Source organism: Oncorhynchus keta, unplaced genomic scaffold (assembly GCF_023373465.1).
Source record: "Oncorhynchus keta strain PuntledgeMale-10-30-2019 unplaced genomic scaffold, Oket_V2 Un_scaffold_584_pilon_pilon, whole genome shotgun sequence".
In the NCBI taxonomy this organism is placed as follows: domain Eukaryota; kingdom Metazoa; phylum Chordata; class Actinopteri; order Salmoniformes; family Salmonidae; genus Oncorhynchus; species Oncorhynchus keta.
In genome coordinates this window covers 1,648,985-1,671,567 of record NW_026290969.1, presented here as the reverse complement: position 1 = coordinate 1,671,567, position 22,583 = coordinate 1,648,985, and the positions used below count along the sequence as shown (strand labels likewise).

Below are 22,583 nucleotides of genomic sequence, written 5' to 3'. Positions count from 1 at the left end.
CCACATGGCACTCATCCTTCTACAGGTCAGTCACAGTACCACACACCACTCATCCTACTACAGGTCAGTCACAGTACCACACACCACACTCATCCTTCTACAGGTCAGGTCAGTCACAGTACCACACGACACTCATCCTACTACAGGTCAGTCACAGTACCACATGACACTCATCCTACTACAGGTCAGTCACAGTACCACACGACACTCATCCTACTACAGGTCAGTCACAGTACCACACACACTCATCCTACTACAGGTCAGTCAGTCACAGTACCACATGACACTCATCCTACACAGGTCAGTCACAGTACCACACGACACTCATCCTTCTTCATGTCAGTCACAGTACCACACGACTCATCCTCCAGTCTACAGGTCAGTCACAGTACCACACGACACTCATCCTCAGGTCAGTCACAGTACCACACGACACTCATCCTGCTACAGGTCAGTCACAGTACCACACGACACTCATCCTTCTACAGGTCAGTCAGTACCACAGTACCACACGTCAGTCACAGTACCACACACCACTCATCCTTCTACAGGTCAGTCACAGTACCACACGACACTCATCCTACTACAGGTCAGTCACAGTACCACACGACACTCATCCTACTACAGGTCAGTCACAGTACCACACAACACTCATCCTACTACAGGTCAGTCACAGTACTACATGACACTCATCCTACTACAGGTCAGTCACAGTACCACACACCACTCATCCTTCTTCACGTCAGTCATTCGCAGTACCACACAACACTCATCCTGCTACAGGTCAGTCACAGTACCACACGACACTCATCCTACTACAGGTCAGTCAATCACAGTACCACATGACACTCATCCTACCTCAGGTCAGTCACAGTACCATACGAAACTCATCCTACTACACGTCAGTCACAGTACCACACGACACTCATCCTACTACAGGTCAGTCACAGTACCACACGACACTCATCCTACTACAGGTCAGTCACAGTACCACATGACACTCATCCTACTACAGGTCAGTCACAGTACCACACGACACTCATCCTACTGCAAGTCATTCACAGTCCCACACGACACTCGTCCTACTACAGCTCAGTCAGTCACAGTACCACACGACACTCATCCTTCTACAGGTTAGTCACAGTACCACATGACACTCATTCTTCTACAGGTCAGTCGCAGTACATCATCCTTCTACAGGTCAGTCACAGTACCACACACACTCATCCTTCTACAGGTCAGTCATTCACAGTACCACACGACACTCATCCTACTACAGGTCAGTCACAGTACCACACACTCAACCTTCTACACGCCAGTCATTCACAGTAACACACGACACTCATCCTACTACAGGTCATTCACAGTACCACACGACACTCATCCTACTACAGGTCAGTCACAGTACCACACGACACTCATCCTACTACAGGTCAGTCACAGTACTCATGACACTCATCCTACTACAGGTCAGTCACAGTACCACACACACTCATCCTACTACAGGTCAGTCAGTCACAGTACCACACGACACTCATCCTACTACAGGTCAGTCACAGTACCACACGACACTCATCCTACTACAGGTCAGTCACAGTACCACACGACACTCATCCTACTACAGGTCAGTCACAGTACACAGTCATCCTACACAGGTCAGTCACAGTACTCACTCCTACTACAGGTCAGTCACAGTACCACACGACACTCATCCTACTACAGGTCAGGTCAGTCACAGGTCAGTACCACACGACACTCATCCTACTACAGGTCAGTCAGTCACAGTACCACACACACTCATCCTTCTACAGGTCAGTCACAGTACCACACACACTCATCCTACTACAGTAGTCACAGTACCACACACACTCATCCTACTACAGGTCAGTCAGTCACAGTACCACACGACACTCATCCTACTACAGGTCAGTCACAGTACCACACGACACTCATCCTACTACAGGTCAGTCACAGTACCACACACACTCATCCTACTACAGGTCAGTCAGTCACAGTACCACACGACACTCATCCTACTACAGGTCAGTCACAGTACCACACGACACTCATCCTACTACAGGTCAGTCACAGTACCACAGTACAGTACACACGACACTCATCCTTCTTCATGTCAGTCACAGTACCACACGACTCTCATCCTCCTTCTACAGGTCAGTCACAGTACCACACGACACTCATCCTACTACAGGTCAGTCACAGTACCACACAACACTCATCCTACTACAGGTCAGTCACAGTACCACACGACACTCATCCTTCTACAGGTCAGTCACAGTACCACACACACTCATCCTACTACAGGTCAGTCACAGTACCACACACCACTCATCCTTCTACACGTAGTCACAGTTCCACCATGCGACACTCATCCTACTACAGGTCAGTCACAGTACCACACGACACTCATCCTACTACAGGTCAGTCACAGTACCACACACACTCATCCTACTACAGGTCAGTCACAGTACCACACGACACTCATCCTACTACAGGTCAGTCACAGTACCACACTACTCATCCTTCTACAGGTCAGTCACAGTACCACACACCACTCATCCTACTACAGGTCAGTCACAGTCCACACGTCATCCTACTACAGGTCAGTAATCACAGTACCACATGACACTCATCCTACTCAGGTCAGTCACAGTACCACACGACACTCATCCTACTACAGGTCAGTCACAGTACCACACGACACTCATCCTACTACAGGTCAGTCACAGTACCACATGACACTCATCCTACTACATGTCATTCACAGTACCATGACACTCATCCTACAGGTCAGTCACAGTACACAGTACCACACACACACTCATCCTACTACAGGTCAGTCACAGTACCACACGACACTCATCCTTCTACAGGTCAGTCACAGTACCACATGACACTCATCCTTCTACAGGTCAGTCACAGTAACAGTACCACACGACACTCATCCTTCTACAGGTCAGTCACAGTACCACACACACTCATCCTTCTACAGGTCAGTCACAGTACCACACACCACTCATCCTACTACAGGTCAGTCACAGTACCACACGACACTCATCCTACTACAGGTCAGTCAGTCACAGTACCACTCACACTCATCCTATCCTACAGGTCAGTCACAGTACCACACGACACTCATCCTACTACAGGTCAGTCACAGTACCACATGACACTCATCCTACTACAGGTCAGTCACAGTACCACACACACTCATCCTTCTACACGTCAGTCATTCGCAGTACCACACGACACTCATCCTACTACAGGTCAGTCACAGTACCACACGACACTCATCCTACTACAGGTCAGTCACAGTACCACACGACACTCATCCTACTACAGGTCAGTCACAGTACCACACGACACTCATCCTACTACAGGTCAGTCACAGTACCACATGACACTCATCCTACTACAGGTCAGTCACAGTACCACACGACACTCATCCTACTACAGGTCAGTCACAGTACCACATGACACTCATCCTACTACAGGTCAGTCACAGTACCACACGACACTCATCCTTCTACAGGTCAGTCACAGTACCACATGACACTCATCCTTCTACAGGTCAGTCACAGTACCACACACACTCATCCTACTACAGGTCAGTCAGTCACAGTACCACACGACACTCATCCTACTACAGGTCAGTCACAGTACCACACGACACTCATCCTTCTACAGGTCAGTCACAGTACCACACAACACTCATCCTACTACAGGTCAGTCAGTCACAGTACCACACGAAACTCATCCTACCTCAGGTCAGTCACAGTACCATACGACACTCATCCTTCTACAGGTCAGTCACAGTACCACACGACTGACAGGTCAGTCACAGTACCACCCTACTACACAGGTCAGTCACAGTACCACACGACACTCATCCTTCTACAGGTCAGTCACAGTACCACGACACTCATCCTTCTACAGGTCAGTCACAGTCATCCCACTCATCAGGTACAGTCAGTCACAGTACCACACACCACTCAACCTTCTACACGTCAGTCATTCGCAGTAACATGCGACACTCATCCTACTACAGGTCAGTCACAGTACGACACGACACTCATCCTACTACAGGTCAGTCACAGTACCACACGACACTCATCCTACTACAGGTCAGTCACAGTACCACACGACACTCATCCTACTACAGGTCAGTCACAGTACCACACAACACTCATCCTACTACAGGTCAGTCAGTCACAGTACCACACAACACTCATCCTACTACAGGTCAGTCACAGTACCACACTACACTCATCCTTCTACAGGTCAGTCACAGTACCACACGACACTCATCCTACTACAGGTCAGTCACAGTACTCCATGATTCTCATCCTACTACAGGTCAGTCAGTCACAGTACCACACGACACTCATCCTACTACAGGTCATTCCCAGTACCACATGACACTCATCCTACTACAGGTCAGTCACAGTACCACACAACACTCATCCTACTACAGGTCAGTCACAGTACTACATGACACTCATCCTTCTTCACGTCAGTCATTCGCAGTACCACACGACACTCATCCTGCTACAGGTCAGTCACAGTACGACACGACACTCATCCTACTACAGGTCAGTCACAGTACCACACGACACTCATCCTACGACAGGTCAGTCGCAGTACCACACGACACTCATCCTGCTACAGGTCAGTCACAGTACTACACGACACTCATCCTACTACAGGTCAGTCACAGTACCACACAACACTCATCCTACTACAGGTCAGTCAGTCACAGTACCACATGACACTCATCCTACTACAGGTCAGTCACAGTACCACACGACACTCATCCTGCTACAGGTCAGTCACAGTGCGACACGACACTCATCATACTACAGGTCAGTCACAGTACGACACGACACTCATCCTACTACAGGTCAGTCACAGTACCACACGACACTCATCCTACCTCAGGTCAGTCACAGTACCATACGACACTCATCCTTCTTCATGTCAGTCACAGTACCACACGACACTCATCCTACTACAGGTCAGTCAGTCACAGTACCACACGAAACTCATCCTACCTCAGGTCAGTCACAGTACCATACGACACTCATCCTTCTTCATGTCAGTCACAGTACCACACGACTCTCGTCATCCTTCTACAGGTCAGTCACAGTACCTCACGACACTCATCCTACTACAGGTCAGTCACAGTACCACACGACACTCATCCTACTACAGGTCAGTCACAGTACCACACGACACTCATCCTTCTACAGGTCAGTCACAGTACCACACACACTCATCCTACTACAGGTCAGTCACAGTACCACACACCACTCATCCTTCTACACGTCAGTCAGTCGCAGTAACATGACACTCATCCTACTACAGGTCAGTCACAGTACCACACGACACTCATCCTACTACAGGTCAGTCACAGTACCACACGACACTCATCCTACTACAGGTCAGTCACAGTACCACACGACACTCATCCTACTACAGGTCAGTCACAGTACCACACAACACTCATCCTACTACAGGTCAGTCAGTCACAGTACCACACAACACTCATCCTACTACAGGTCAGTCACAGTACCACACTACACTCATCCTTCTACAGGTCAGTCACAGTACCACACTACAGGTCAGTCACAGTACTCATCTCTACTACAGGTCAGTCACAGTACCACACGACACTCATCCTACTACAGGTCAGTCACAGTACCACATGACACTCATCCTACTACAGGTCAGTCACAGTACCACACGACACTCATCCTACTACAGGTCAGTCACAGTACCACACACTCATCCTTCTTCACAGTCACAGTACCACACGACACTCATCCTGCTACAGGTCAGTCACAGTACGACACGACACTCATCCTACTACAGGTCAGTCACAGTACCACACGACACTCATCCTACGACAGGTCAGTCGCAGTACCACACGACACTCATCCTGCTACAGGTCAGTCACAGTACTACACGACACTCATCCTACTACAGGTCAGTCACAGTACCACACAACACTCATGCTACCACAGGTCAATCAGTCACAGTAAAACATGACACGCATCCTACTACATGTCAGTCAGTCACAGTACCACACGACACTCATCCTTCTACAGGTCAATCAGTCACAGTACCACACGACACTCATCCTACTACAGGTCAGTCACAGTACCACACGACACTCATCCTACTACAGGTCAGTCAGTCACAGTACCACATGACACTCATCCTACCTCAGGTCAGTCACAGTACCATACGACACTCATCCTTCTTCATGTCAGTCACAGTACCACACGACTCTCATCCTTCTACAGGTCAGTCACAGTACCACACGACACTCATCCTACGACAGGTCAGTCACAGTACCACACGACACTCATCCTACTACAGGTCAGTCACAGTACCACACGACACTCATCCTTCTACAGGTCAGTCACAGTACCACACACCACTCATCCTTCTACACGTCAGTCACAGTACCACACACCACTCAACCTTCTACACGTCAGTCATTCGCAGTAACATGCGACACTCATCCTACTACAGGTCAGTCACAGTACCACACGACACTCATCCTACTACAGGTCAGTCACAGTACCACACGACACTCATCCTACTACAGGTCAGTCACAGTACCACACGACACTCATCCTACTACAGGTCAGTCACAGTACCACACGACACTCATCCTACTACAGGTCAGTCACAGTACCACATGACACTCATCCTACTACAGGTCAGTCAGTCACAGTACCACACGACACTCATCCTACTACAGGTCAGTCACAGTACCACACTACACTCATCCTTCTACAGGTCAGTCACAGTACCACACGACACTCATCCTACTACAGGTCAGTCACAGTACCACATGACACTCATCCTACTACAGGTCAGTCAGTCACAGTACCACACGACACTCATCCTACTACAGGTCAGTCACAGTACCACACGACACTCATCCTACTACAGGTCAGTCACAGTACCACACACCACTCATCCTTCTTCACGTCAGTCATTCGCAGTACCACACGACACTCATCCTGCTACAGGTCAGTCACAGTGCGACACGACACTCATCATACTACAGGTCAGTCACAGTACGACACGACACTCATCCTACTACAGGTCAGTCAGTACCACAGTCATCCTACCAGGTCAGTCACAGTACCATCACTCATCCTTCTTCATGTCAGTCACAGTACCACAGTATCCTACCAGGTCAGTCAGACCACACGACATCCTACTACAGGTCAGTCACAGTACCACACGACACTCATCCTACTACAGGTCAGTCACAGTACCACACGACACTCATCCTACTACAGGTCAGTCAGTCACAGTACCACATGACACTCATCCTACTACATGTCATTCACAGTACCACATGACACTCATCCTACCTCAGGTCAGTCACAGTACCACACGACACTCATCCTACTGCAAGTCATTCACAGTCCCACACGACACTCGTCCTACTACAGCTCAGTCAGTCACAGTACCACACGACACTCATCCTTCTACAGGTTAGTCACAGTACCACATGACACTCATCCTTCTACAGGTCAGTCACAGTAACACACGACACTCATCCTTCTACAGGTCAGTCAGTAACAGTACCACACGACAGTCATCCACGCGACACTCATCCTACTACAGGTCAGTCACAGTACCACACACACTCATCTTCTACAGGTAGTCAGGTAACACGTCACTCATCCTACAGGTCAGTAGTACCACACGACACTCATCCTACTACAGGTCAGTCACAGTACCACACACACTCACCCTACTACAGGTCAGTCACAGTACTCACTCATCCTACTACAGGTCAGTCACAGTACCACACGACACTCATCCTACTACAGGTCAGTCACAGTACCACACGACACTCATCCTACTACAGGTCAGTCACAGTACCACACGACACTCATCCTACTACAGGTCAGTCACACAGTACCACATGACACTCATCCTACCTCAGGTCAGTCACAGTACCATACGACACTCATCCGTCTTCATGTCAGTCACAGTACCACACGACTCTCGTCCTTCTACACGTCAGTCACAGTACCACACACCACTCATCCTTCTACACGTCAGTCATTCGCAGTAACACACGACACTCATCCTACGACAGGTCAGTCGCAGTACCACACGACACTCATCCTGCAACAGGTCAGTCACAGTACTACACGACACTCATCCTACTACAGGTCAGTCACAGTACCACACGACACTCATCCTACTACAGGTCAGTCACAGTACCACACGACACTCATCCTACTACAGGTCAGTCACAGTACCACACGACACTCATCCTACTACAGGTCAGTCACAGTACCACACGACACTCATCCTACTACAGGTCAGTCACAGTACCACACGACACTCATCCTACTACAGGTCAGTCACAGTACCACACGACACTCATCCTACTACAGGTCAGTCACAGTACCCATGGTTCTCATCCTACTACAGGTCAGTCACAGTACCACACGACACTCATCCTACTACAGGTCAGTCACAGTACCACACTACACTCATCCTTCTACAGGTCAGTCACAGTACCACATGGCACTCATCCTTCTACAGGTCAGTCACAGTACCACACACCACTCATCCTTCTACACGTCAGTCACAGTACCACACACCACTCATCCTTCTACACGTCAGTCATTCGCATTAACACACGACACTCATCCTACTACAGGTCAGTCACAGTACCACACGACACTCATCCTACTACAGGTCAGTCACAGTACCACACGACACTCATCCTACTACAGGTCAGTCACAGTACCACATGACACTCATCCTACTACAGGTCAGTCACAGTACCACACAACACTCATCCTACTACAGGTCAGTCACAGTACCACATGGCACTCATCCTTCTACAGGTCAGTCACAGTACCACACACCACTCATCCTACTACAGGTCAGTCAGTCACAGTACCACACGACACTCATCCTACTACAGGTCAGTCACAGTACCACACGACACTCATCCTTCTACAGGTCAGTCACAGTACCACACAACACTCATGCTACGACAGGTCAATCAGTCACAGTAAAACATGACACGCATCCTACTACATGTCAGTCAGTCACAGTACCACACGACACTCATCCTTCTACAGGTCAATCAGTCACAGTACCACACGACACTCATCCTACTACAGGTCAGTCACAGTACCACATGACACTCATCCTACCTCAGGTCAGTCACAGTACCATACGACACTCATCCTTCTTCATGTCAGTCACAGTACCACATGGCACTCTTCCTTCTACAGGTCAGTCACAGTACCACACGACACTCATCCTTCTACAGGTCAGTCACAGTACCACACAACACTCATCCTTCTACAGGTCAGTCACAGTACCACACGACACTCATCCTTCTACAGGTCAGTCACAGTACCACACACACTCATCCTTCTACACGTCAGTCACAGTACCACACACCACTCATCCTTCTACAGGTCAGTCAGTAACAGTACCATCCTACTACAGGTCACTCATCCTCATCCTACTACAGGTCAGTCACAGTACCACACGACACTCATCCTACTACAGGTCAGTCACAGTACCACAGTATCCTACTACAGGTCAGTCACAGTACACTCATCCTACTACAGGTCAGTCAGTCACAGTACCACACGACACTCATCCTACTACAGGTCAGTCACAGTACCACACTACACTCATCCTTCTACAGGTCAGTCACAGTACCACATGGCACTCATCCTTCTACAGGTCAGTCACAGTACCACACACCACTCATCCTTCTACACGTCAGTCACAGTACCACACACCACTCATCCTTCTACACGTCAGTCATTCGCATTAACACACGACACTCATCCTACTACAGGTCATTCCCAGTACCACACGACACTCATCCGACTACAGGTCAGTCACAGTACCACACGACACTCATCCTACTACAGGTCAGTCACAGTACTACATGACACTCATTCTACTACAGGTCAGTCACAGTACCACAACACAACACTCATCCTACTACAGGTCAGTCACAGTACCACATGACACTCATCCTACGACAGGTCAGTCACAGTACCACACGACACTCATCCTACTACAGGTCAGTCACAGTACCACATGACACTCATCCTACTACAGGTCAGTCACAGTACCACACACCACTCATCCTACTACAGGTCAGTCAGTCACAGTACCACACGACACTCATCCTACTACAGGTCAGTCACAGTACCACACGACACTCATCCTTCTACAGGTCAGTCACAGTACCACACGACACTCATCCTTCTACAGGTCAGTCACAGTACCACATGACACTCATCCTACTACAGGTCAGTCACAGTACCATACGACACTCATCCTTCTTCATGTCAGTCACAGTACCACACGACACTCACAGGTCAGTCACAGTACCACACGACACTCATCCTACACAGGTCAGTCACAGTACCACACGACACTCATCCTTCTACAGGTCAGTCACAGTACCACACACACTCATCCTTCTACAGGTCAGTCACAGTACCACACACCACTCATCCTTCTACACGTCAGTCACAGTAACATCACTCATCCTACTACAGGTCAGTCACAGTACCACACGACACTCATCCTACTACAGGTCAGTCACAGTACCACACGACACTCATCCTACTACAGGTCAGTCACAGTACCACAGACACTCATCCTACTACAGGTCAGTCACAGTACCACACGACACTCATCCTACTACAGGTCAGTCAGTCACAGTACCACAGTACCACCTACTGACTCTCATCCTACTACAGGTCAGTCACAGTACCACACACACTCATCCTTCTACAGGTCAGTCACAGTAACACACGACACTCATCCTACTACAGGTCATTCAGTCACAGTACCACACAACACTCATCCTTCTACAGGTCAGTCACAGTACCACACGACACTCATCCTTCTACAGGTCAGTCACAGTACCACATGACACTCATCCTACTACATGTCAGTCAGTCACAGTACCACACGACACTCATCCTACTACAGGTCAGTCACAGTACCACACGACACTCATCCTTCTACAGGTCAGTCACAGTACCACACGACACTCATCCTTCTACAGGTCAGTCACAGTACCACACACACTCATCCTTCTACACGTCAGTCACAGTACCACACACACTCATCCTTCTACAGGTCAGTCATTCAGTAACCACACGACACTCATCCTACTACAGGTCAGTCAGTCACAGTACCACACGACACTCATCCTACTACAGGTCAGTCACAGTACCACACGACACTCATCCTACTACAGGTCAGTCACAGTACCACAGACACTCATCCTACTACAGGTCAGTCACAGTACCACACGACACTCATCCTACAGTCAGTCACAGTACCACACGACACTCATCCTACTACAGGTCAGTCACAGTACCACACGACACTCATCCTACTACAGTCAGTCACAGTACCACACTCATCCTACTACAGGTCAGTCACAGTACCACACGACACTCATCCTACTACAGGTCAGTCAGTCACAGTACCACACGACACTCATCCTACTACAGGTCAGTCACAGTACCACAGTACCTTCTACAGGTCAGTCACTACATCCTTCTACAGGTCAGTCACAGTACCACACGACACTCATCCTACTACAGGTCAGTCAGTCACAGTACCACACGACACTCATCCTACTTCAGGTCAGTCACAGTACCACACGACACTCATCCTACTACAGGTCAGTCACAGTACCACACGACACTCATCCTACTACAGGTCAGTCACAGTACCACACGACACTCATCCTTCTACAGGTCAGTCACAGTACCACACACACTCATCCTTCTACAGGTCAGTCACAGTACCACACACACTCATCCTTCTACAGGTCAGTCACAGTACCACACGACACTCATCCTACTACAGGTCAGTCACAGTACCACACGACACTCATCCTACTACAGGTCAGTCACAGTACCACACACACTCATCCTCAGTCACAGTACCACACGACACTCATCCTACTACAGGTCAGTCACAGTACCACACGACACTCATCCTACTACAGGTCAGTCAGTCACAGTACCATGACACTCATCCTACTACAGTCCAGTACCACTACACATCCTACTACAGGTCAGTCACAGTACCACACACACTCATCCTTCTACACTCAGTCATTCGCAGTAACAGACACTCATCCTACTACAGGTCAGTCACAGTACCACACAACACTCATCCTACTACAGGTCAGTCACAGTACCACACGACACTCATCCTACTACAGGTCAGTCACAGTACACACTCATCCTACTACAGGTCAGTCACAGTACCACACACACTCATCCTACTACAGGTCAGTCACAGTACCACATGACACTCATCCTACTACAGGTCAGTCACAGTACCACACACACTCATCCTACTACAGGTCAGTCAGTCACAGTACCACACACCACTCATCCTTCTACAGGTCAGTCACAGTACCACACACCACACACTCATCCTTCTACAGGTCAGTCACAGTACCACACACGACACTCATCCTACTACAGGTCAGTCACAGTACCACACGACACTCATCCTACTACAGGTCAGTCACAGTACCACACACTCATCCTACTACAGGTCAGTCACAGTACCACACGACACTCATCCTACTACAGGTCAGTCACAGTACCACATGACACTCATCCTACTACAGGTCAGTCACAGTACCACACGACACTCATCCTTCTACAGGTCAGTCACAGTACCATGACACTCATCCTACTACAGGTCAGTCACAGTACCACACGACACTCACTCATCCTTCTACAGGTCAGTCACAGTACCACATGGCACTCTCGTCCTTCTACAGGTCAGTCACAGTACCACACACACTCATCCTACTAGGTCAGTCACAGTACCACACGACACTCATCCTACTCAGGTCAGTCAGTCACAGTATCCTTCTTCATGTCAGTCACAGTACCACACTCATCCTTCTACAGGTCAGTCACAGTACCACACGACACTCATCCTGCTACAGGTCAGTCACAGTACCACACGAAACTCATCCTACTACAGGTCAGTCACAGTACCACACGACACTCATCCTACTACAGGTCAGTCACAGTACCACACACACTCATCCTTCTACAGGTCAGTCACAGTACCACATGACACTCATCCTTCTACAGGTCAGTCACAGTACCACACGACACTCATCCTACTACAGGTCAGTCAGTCACAGTACCACACGACACTCATCCTTCTACAGGTCAGTCACAGTACCACACAACACTCATGCTACGACAGGTCAATCAGTCACAGTAAAACATGACACGCATCCTACTACATGTCAGTCAGTCACAGTACCACACGACACTCATCCTTCTACAGGTCAGTCACAGTACCACATGACACTCATCCTACTACAGGTCAGTCAGTCACAGTACCACACGAAACTCATCCTACCTCAGGTCAGTCACAGTACCATACGACACTCATCCTTCTTCATGTCAGTCACAGTACCACACGACACTCATCCTTCTACAGGTCAGTCACAGTACCACACGACACTCATCCTACTACAGGTCAGTCACAGTACCACACGACACTCATCCTACTACAGGTCAGTCACAGTACCACACTACACTCATCCTTCTACAGGTCAGTCACAGTACCACACGACACTCATCCTTCTACAGGTCAGTCACAGTACCACACACCACTCATTCTTCTACACGTCAGTCATTCGCATTAACACACGACACTCATCCTACTACAGGTCATTCCCAGTGCCACACAACACTCATCCGACTACAGGTCAGTCACAGTACCACACGACACTCATCCTACTACAGGTCAGTCACAGTACTACATGACACTCATCCTACTACAGGTCAGTCACAGTACCATCCACTCATCCTACTACAGGTCAGTCACAGTACCACATGACACTCATCCTACTACAGGTCAGTCACAGTACCACACAACACTCATCCTACTACAGGTCAGTCACAGTACATCCATCCTTCTACAGGTCAGTCACAGTACCACACGACACTCATCCGTCTTCATGTCAGTCACAGTACCACACACCACTCATCCTTCTACACGTCCGTCATTCGCAGTAACACACGACACTCATCCTACGACAGGTCAGTCGCAGTACCACACGACACTCATCCTACAACAGGTCAGTCACAGTACCACACGACACTCATCCTGCAACAGGTCAGTCACAGTATCACACGACTCTCATCCTTCTACAGGTGAGTCACAGTACCTCACGACACTCATCCTACGACAGGTCAGTCACAGTACCACATGACACTCATCCTACCTCAGGTCAGTCACAGTACCACACGACTCGTCCTTCTACAGGTCAGTCACAGTACCACACGACACTCATCCTACCTACAGGTCAGTCACAGTACCACACGACACTCATCCTTCTACAGGTCAGTCACAGTACCACATGACACTCATCCTTCTACAGGTCAGTCACAGTACCACACACACTCATCCTACTACAGGTCAGTCACAGTACCATACGACACTCATCCTTTTTCATGTCAGTCACAGTACACACGACTCCCTTCTACAGGTCAGTCACAGTACCACACGACACTCATCCTACTACAGGTCAGTCACAGTACCACACGAACTCATCCTACTACAGGTCAGTCACAGTCCTCATCCTACACAGGTCAGTCACAGTACCACATGACACTCATCCTACTACAGGTCAGTCACAGTACCACACAACACTCATCCTACTACAGGTCAGTCACAGTACCACACTGACACTCATCCTTCAGGTACAGGTCAGTCACAGTACCACACGGCACTCTTCCTTCTACAGGTCAGTCACAGTACCACACGACACTCATCCTACTACAGGTCAGTCACAGTACCACACATCACTTCATGCTCATGGTCAATCAGTCACAGTACCAACATGACACTCATGCTACGACAGGTCAATCAGTCACAGTAAAACATGACACGCATCCTACTACATGTCAGTCAGTCACAGTACCACACGACACTCATCCTTCTACAGGTCAGTCACAGTACCACATGACACTCATCCTACTACAGGTCAGTCAGTCACAGTACCACACGAAACTCATCCTACCTCAGGTCAGTCACAGTACCATACGACACTCATCCTTCTTCATGTCAGTCACAGTACCACACGACACTCATCCTGCTACAGGTCAGTCACAGTACCACACAACACTCATCCTACTACAGGTCAGTCACAGTACCACATGGCACTCATCCTTCTACAGGTCAGTCACAGTACCACACACCACTCATCCTTCTACAGGTCAGTCACAGTACCACACACCACTCATCCTTCTACACGTCAGTCACAGTACCACACACCACTCATCCTTCTACACGTCAGTCATTCGCAGTAACACACGACACTCATCCTACTACAGGTCAGTCACAGTACCACACGACACTCATCCTACTACAGGTCAGTCACAGTACCACACGACACTCATCCTACTACAGGTCAGTCACAGTACCACACGACACTCATCCTACTACAGGTCAGTCAGTCACAGTACCACACTACACTCATCCTTCTACAGGTCAGTCACAGTACCACACGACACTCATCCTACTACAGGTCAGTCACAGTACCACACGACACTCATCCTTCTACAGGTCAATCAGTCACAGTACCACAGGACACTCATCCTTCTACAGGTCAGTCACAGTACCACATGACACTCATCCTACTACAGGTCAGTCAGTCACAGTACCATACGACACTCATCCTTCTACATGTCAGTCACAGTCACAGTCACAGTACACACGACACTCATCCTACTACAGGTCAGTCACAGTACCACACACCACTCAACCTTCTACACGTCAGTCATTCGCAGTAACACGCGACACTCATCCTACTACAGGTCATTCACAGTACCACACACCACTCAACCTTCTACACGTCAGTCATTCGCAGTAACACGCGACACTCATCCTACTACAGGTCATTCCCAGTACCACACGACACTCATCCTACTACAGGTCAGTCACAGTACCACATGACACTCATCCTACTACAGGTCAGTCACAGTACTACATGACACTCATCCTACTACAGGTCAGTCACAGTACCACACACCACTCATCCTTCTTCACGTCAGTCATTCGTAGTACCACACGACACTCATCCTGCTACAGGTCAGTCACAGTACGACACGACACTCATCCTACTACAGGTCAGTCACAGTACCACACGACACTCATCCTACTACAGGTCAGTCAGTCACAGTACCACATGACACTCATCCTACCTCAGGTCAGTCACAGTACCATATGAAACTCATCCTACTACAGGTCAGTCACAGTACCACACACCACTCATCCTTCTACACGTCAGTCACAGTACCACACACCACTCAACCTTCTACACGTCAGTCATTCGCAGTAACATGCGACACTCATCCTACTACAGGTCATTCCCAGTACCACACAACACTCATCCTACTACAGGTCAGTCACAGTACCACACGACACTCATCCTACTACAGGTCAGTCACAGTACTACATGACACTCATCCTACTACAGGTCAGTCACAGTACCACACAACACTCATCCTACTACAGGTCAGTCACAGTACCACATGACACTCATCCTACGACAGGTCAGTCACAGTACCACACAACACTCATCCTACTACAGGTCAGTCAGTCACAGTACCACACTACACTCATCCTTCTACAGGTCAGTCACAGTACCACACTACACTCATCCTTCTACAGGTCAGTCACAGTACCACACACCATTCATCCTTCTACACGTCCGTCATTCGCAGTAACACACGACACTCATCCTACGACAGGTCAGTCGCAGTACCACACGACACTCATCCTGCAACAGGTCAGTCACAGTACTACACGACACTCATCCTACTACAGGTCAGTCACAGTACCACACGACACTCATCCTACTACAGGTCAGTCACAGTACCACACGACACTCATCCTACTACAGGTCAGTCAGTCACAGTACCACATGACACTCATCCTACCTCATGTCAGTCACAGTACCACACGACTCTCGTCCTTCTACAGGTCAGTCACAGTACTACATGACACTCATCCTACTACAGCTCAGTCAGTCACAGTACCACACTACACTCATCCTTCTACAGGTCAGTCACAGTACCACATGGCACTCTTCCTTCTACAGGTCAGTCACAGTACCACACACCACTCATCCTACCTCAGGTCAGTCACAGTACCATACGACACTCATCCTTTTTCATGTCAGTCACAGTACCACACGACTCTCGTCCTTCTACAGGTCAGTCGCAGTACCACACGACACTCATCCTGCTACAGGTCAGTCACAGTACCACACGAAACTCATCCTACTACAGGTCAGTCACAGTACCACACGACACTCATCCTACTACAGGTCAGTCACAGTACCACAGGTCAGTCACAGTACCACACTGACACTCATCCTTCTACAGGTCAGTCACAGTACCAGTCACTCATCCTACTACAGGTCAGTCACAGTACCACACGACACTCATCCTACTACAGGTCAGTCACAGTACCACACTACACTCATCCTTCTACAGGTCAGTCACAGTACCACACGACACTCATCCTTCTACAGGTCAGTCACAGTACCACATGACACTCATCCTTCTACAGGTCAGTCACAGTACCACACAGTCACACTCATCCTACTACACAGGTCAGTCAGTCACAGTACCACATGACACTCATCCTACTACAGGTCAGTCAGTCACAGTACCACACGACACTCATCCTTCTACAGGTCAGTCACAGTACCACACGACACTCATCCTTCTACAGGTCAGTCACAGTACCACATGACACTCATCCTACTACAGGTCAGTCAGTCACAGTACCACACGAAACTCATCCTACCTCAGGTCAGTCACAGTACCATACGACACTCATCCTTCTTCATGTCAGTCACAGTACCACACGACTCTCGTCCTTCTACAGGTCAGTCACAGTACCTCACGACACTCATCCTACGACAGGTCAGTCACAGTACCACACGACACTCATCCTTCTACAGGTCAGTCACAGTACCACACGACACTCATCCTACTACAGGTCAGTCACAGTACCACACGACACTCATCCTTCTACAGGTCAGTCACAGTACCACACACCACTCATCCTTCTACACGTCAGTCATTCGCAGTAACATGCGACACTCATCCTACTACAGGTCATTCCCAGTACCACACGACACTCATCCTTCTACAGGTCAATCAGTCACAGTACCACACGACACTCATCCTTCTACAGGTCAGTCACAGTCCTACTACAGGTCAGTCAGTCACAGTACCACACTACACTCATCCTTCTACAGGTCAGTCACAGTACCACACGACACTCATCCTACTACAGGTCAGTCACAGTACCACACGACACTCATCCTTCTACAGGTCAATCAGTCACAGTACCACAGGACACTCATCCTTCTACAGGTCAGTCACAGTACCACATGACACTCATCCTACTACAGGTCAGTCAGTCACAGTACCATACGACACTCATCCTTCTTCATGTCAGTCACAGCACCACACGACTCTCGTCCTTCTACAGGTCAGTTACAGTACCTCACGACACTCATCCTACGACAGGTCAGTCACAGTACTACACGACACTCATCCTTCTACAGGTCAGTCACAGTACCACACACCACTCATCCTTCTACACGTCAGTCACAGTACCACACACCACTCAACCTTCTACACGTCAGTCATTCGCAGTAACATGCGACACTCATCCTACTACAGGTCATTCCCAGTACCACACGACACTCATCCTACTACAGGTCAGTCACAGTACCACATGACACTCATCCTACTACAGGTCAGTCACAGTACTACATGACACTCATCCTACTACAGGTCAGTCACAGTACCACACACCACTCATCCTTCTTCACGTCAGTCATTCGTAGTACCACACGACACTCATCCTGCTACAGGTCAGTCACAGTACGACACGACACTCATCCTACTACAGGTCAGTCACAGTACCACACGACACTCATCCTACTACAGGTCAGTCAGTCACAGTACCACATGACACTCATCCTACTACAGGTCAGTCAGTCACAGTACCACATGAAACTCATCCTACTACAGGTCAGTCACAGTACCACACACACTCATCCTTCTACAGGTCAGTCACAGTACCACACACACACTTCTACACGTCAGTCATTCGCAGTAACATGCACACACACTCATCCTACTACAGGTCATTCCCAGTACCACACAACACTCATCCTACTACAGGTCAGTCACAGTACCACACGACACTCATCCTACTACAGGTCAGTCACAGTACACATGACACTCATCCTACTACAGGTCAGTCACAGTACCACACAACACTCATCCTACTACAGGTCAGTCACAGTACCACATGACACTCATCCTACCAGGTCAGTCACAGTACCACACACACTCATCCTACTACAGGTCAGTCAGTCACAGTACCACACTACACTCATCCTTCTACAGGTCAGTCACAGTACCACACGACACTCATCCTTCTACAGGTCAGTCACAGTACCACACACCACATCCTTCTACACGGTCATTCGCAGTAACACACGACACTCATCCTACGACAGGTCAGTCAGTACCACACGACACTCATCCTGCAACAGGTCAGTCACAGTACCACACGACACTCATCCTACTACAGGTCAGTCACAGTACCACACGACACTCATCCTACTACAGGTCAGTCACAGTACCACACACGACACTCATCCTACTACAGGTCAGTCACAGTACCACATGACACTCATCCTACCTCAGGTCAGTCACAGTACCACACGACACTCATCCTTCTACAGGTCAGTCACAGTACACATGACACTCATCCTACTACAGGTCAGTCACAGTACCACACGACACTCATCCTTCTACAGGTCAGTCACAGTACCACATGGCACTCAGTTTCCTTCTACAGGTCAGTCACAGTACCACACACCACTCATCCTACCTCAGGTCAGTCACAGTACCATACGACACTCATCAGTCAGTCACAGTACCACACACTCTCATCCTTCTACAGGTCAGTCACAGTACAGTACACGACACTCATCCTACTACAGGTCAGTCACAGTACCACACGACACTCATCCTACTACAGGTCAGTCACAGTACCACATGACACTCATCCTACTACAGGTCAGTCACAGTACCACACATGACACTCATCCTACTACAGGTCAGTCACAGTACCACACAACACTCATCCTACTACAGGTCAGTCACAGTACCACAGTACACTCATCCTACTACAGGTCAGTCACAGTACCACACTCACTCATCCTACTACAGGTCAGTCACAGTACCACACACACTCATCCTACTACAGGTCAGTCACAGTACCACACGACACTCATCCTTCTACAGGTCAGTCACAGTACCACATGACACTCATCCTTCTACAGGTCAGTCACAGTACCACGACAGTACAGGTCAGTCACAGTACCACACACACTCATCCTTCTACAGGTCAGTCACAGTACCACACGACACTCATCCTACTACAGGTCAGTCAGTCACAGTACCACATGACACTCATCCTACTACAGGTCAGTCAGTCACAGTACCACACGACACTCATCCTACTACAGGTCAGTCACAGTACCACACGACACTCATCCTTCTACAGGTCAGTCACAGTACCACATGACACTCATCCTACTACAGGTCAGTCAGTCACAGTACCACATGACACTCATCCTACTACAGGTCAGTCACAGTACCATACGACACTCATCCTTCTTCATGTCAGTCACAGTACCACACGACACTCATCCTTCTACAGGTCAGTCACAGTACCACACGACACTCATCCTACTACAGGTCAGTCACAGTACCACACGACACTCATCCTTCTACAGGTCAGTCACAGTACCACACGACACTCATCCTTCTACAGGTCAGTCACAGTACCACACACCACTCATTCTTCTACAGGTCAATCAGTCACAGTACCACACGACACTCATCCTTCTACAGGTCAGTCACAGTACCACATGACACTCATCCTACTACAGGTCAGTCAGTCAGTACCACACGACACTCATCCTACTACAGGTCACACAGTACATCCTACTACAGGTCAGTCACAGTACCACACGACACTCATCCTACTACAGGTCAGTCAGTCACAGTACCACACGACACTCATCCTACTACAGGTCAGTCACAGTACCACACACACTCATCCTACTACAGGTCAGTCAGTACCACACGACACTCATCCTACTACAGGTCAGTCAGTCACAGTACCACACGACACTCATCCTTCTACAGGTCAGTCACAGTACCACATGACACTCATCCTACTACAGGTCAGTCAGTCAGTACCATACGACACTCATCCTTCTTCATGTCAGTCACAGTACCACACGACTCATCCTTCTACAGGTCAGTCACAGTACCACACGACACTCATCCTACTACAGGTCAGTCACAGTACCACACGACACTCATCCTTCTACAGGTCAGTCACAGTACCACACACCACTCATCCTTCTACAGGTCAGTCACAGTACCACACACCACTCATCCTTCTACAGGTCAGTCAGTCACAGTAACATGCGACACTCATCCTACTACAGGTCATTCCCAGTACCACACGACACTCATCCTACTACAGGTCAGTCACAGTACCACACGACACTCATCCTACTACAGGTCAGTCACAGTACTACATGACACTCATCCTACTACAGGTCAGTCACAGTACCACACACCACTCATCCTTCTTCACGTCAGTCATTCGCAGTACCACACGACACTCATCCTGCTACAGGTCAGTCACAGTACCACACGACACTCATCCTACTACAGGTCAGTCACAGTACCACACGACACTCATCCTACTACAGGTCAGTCAGTCACAGTACCACATGACACTCATCCTACCTCAGGTACCATACGAAACTCATCCTACTACAGGTCAGTCACAGTACCACACACCACTCAACCTTCTACACTTCAGTCATTCGCAGTAACATGCGACACTCATCCTACTACAGGTCAGTCACAGTACCACACGACACTCATCCTACTACAGGTCAGTCACAGTACCACACGACACTCATCCTACTACAGGTCAGTCACAGTACCACATGACACTCATCCTACTACAGGTCAGTCACAGTACCACACGACACTCATCCTACTACAGGTCAGTCACAGTACCACATGACACTCATCCTACTACAGGTCAGTCACAGTACCACACGACACTCATCCTACTACAGGTCAGTCACAGTACCACACTACACTCATCCTTCTACAGGTCAGTCACAGTACCACACACCACTCATCCTTCTACACGTCCGTCATTCGCAGTAACACACGACACTCATCCTACGACAGGTCAGTCGCAGTACCACACGACACTCATCCTGCAACAGGTCAGTCACAGTACCACACGACACTCATCCTACTACAGGTCAGTCACAGTACCACACGACACTCATCCTACTACAGGTCAGTCACAGTACCACACGACACTCA

The 22,583-nt window shown here is 49.0% G+C and overlaps 1 protein-coding gene across 1 annotated transcript in view; it reads left to right on the top strand.

Moving 5' to 3' along the window:
- Positions 1–22,583, top strand: part of LOC118361416 (peregrin-like) — a 68,156-nt gene that overhangs the window by 11,384 nt on the left and 34,189 nt on the right. The window contains exon 5 of the mRNA XM_052517170.1: positions 17,333–17,370. Coding sequence (XP_052373130.1) covers positions 17,333–17,370 — 38 coding nt within the window. The remainder of the gene's footprint in view (positions 1–17,332; positions 17,371–22,583) is intronic.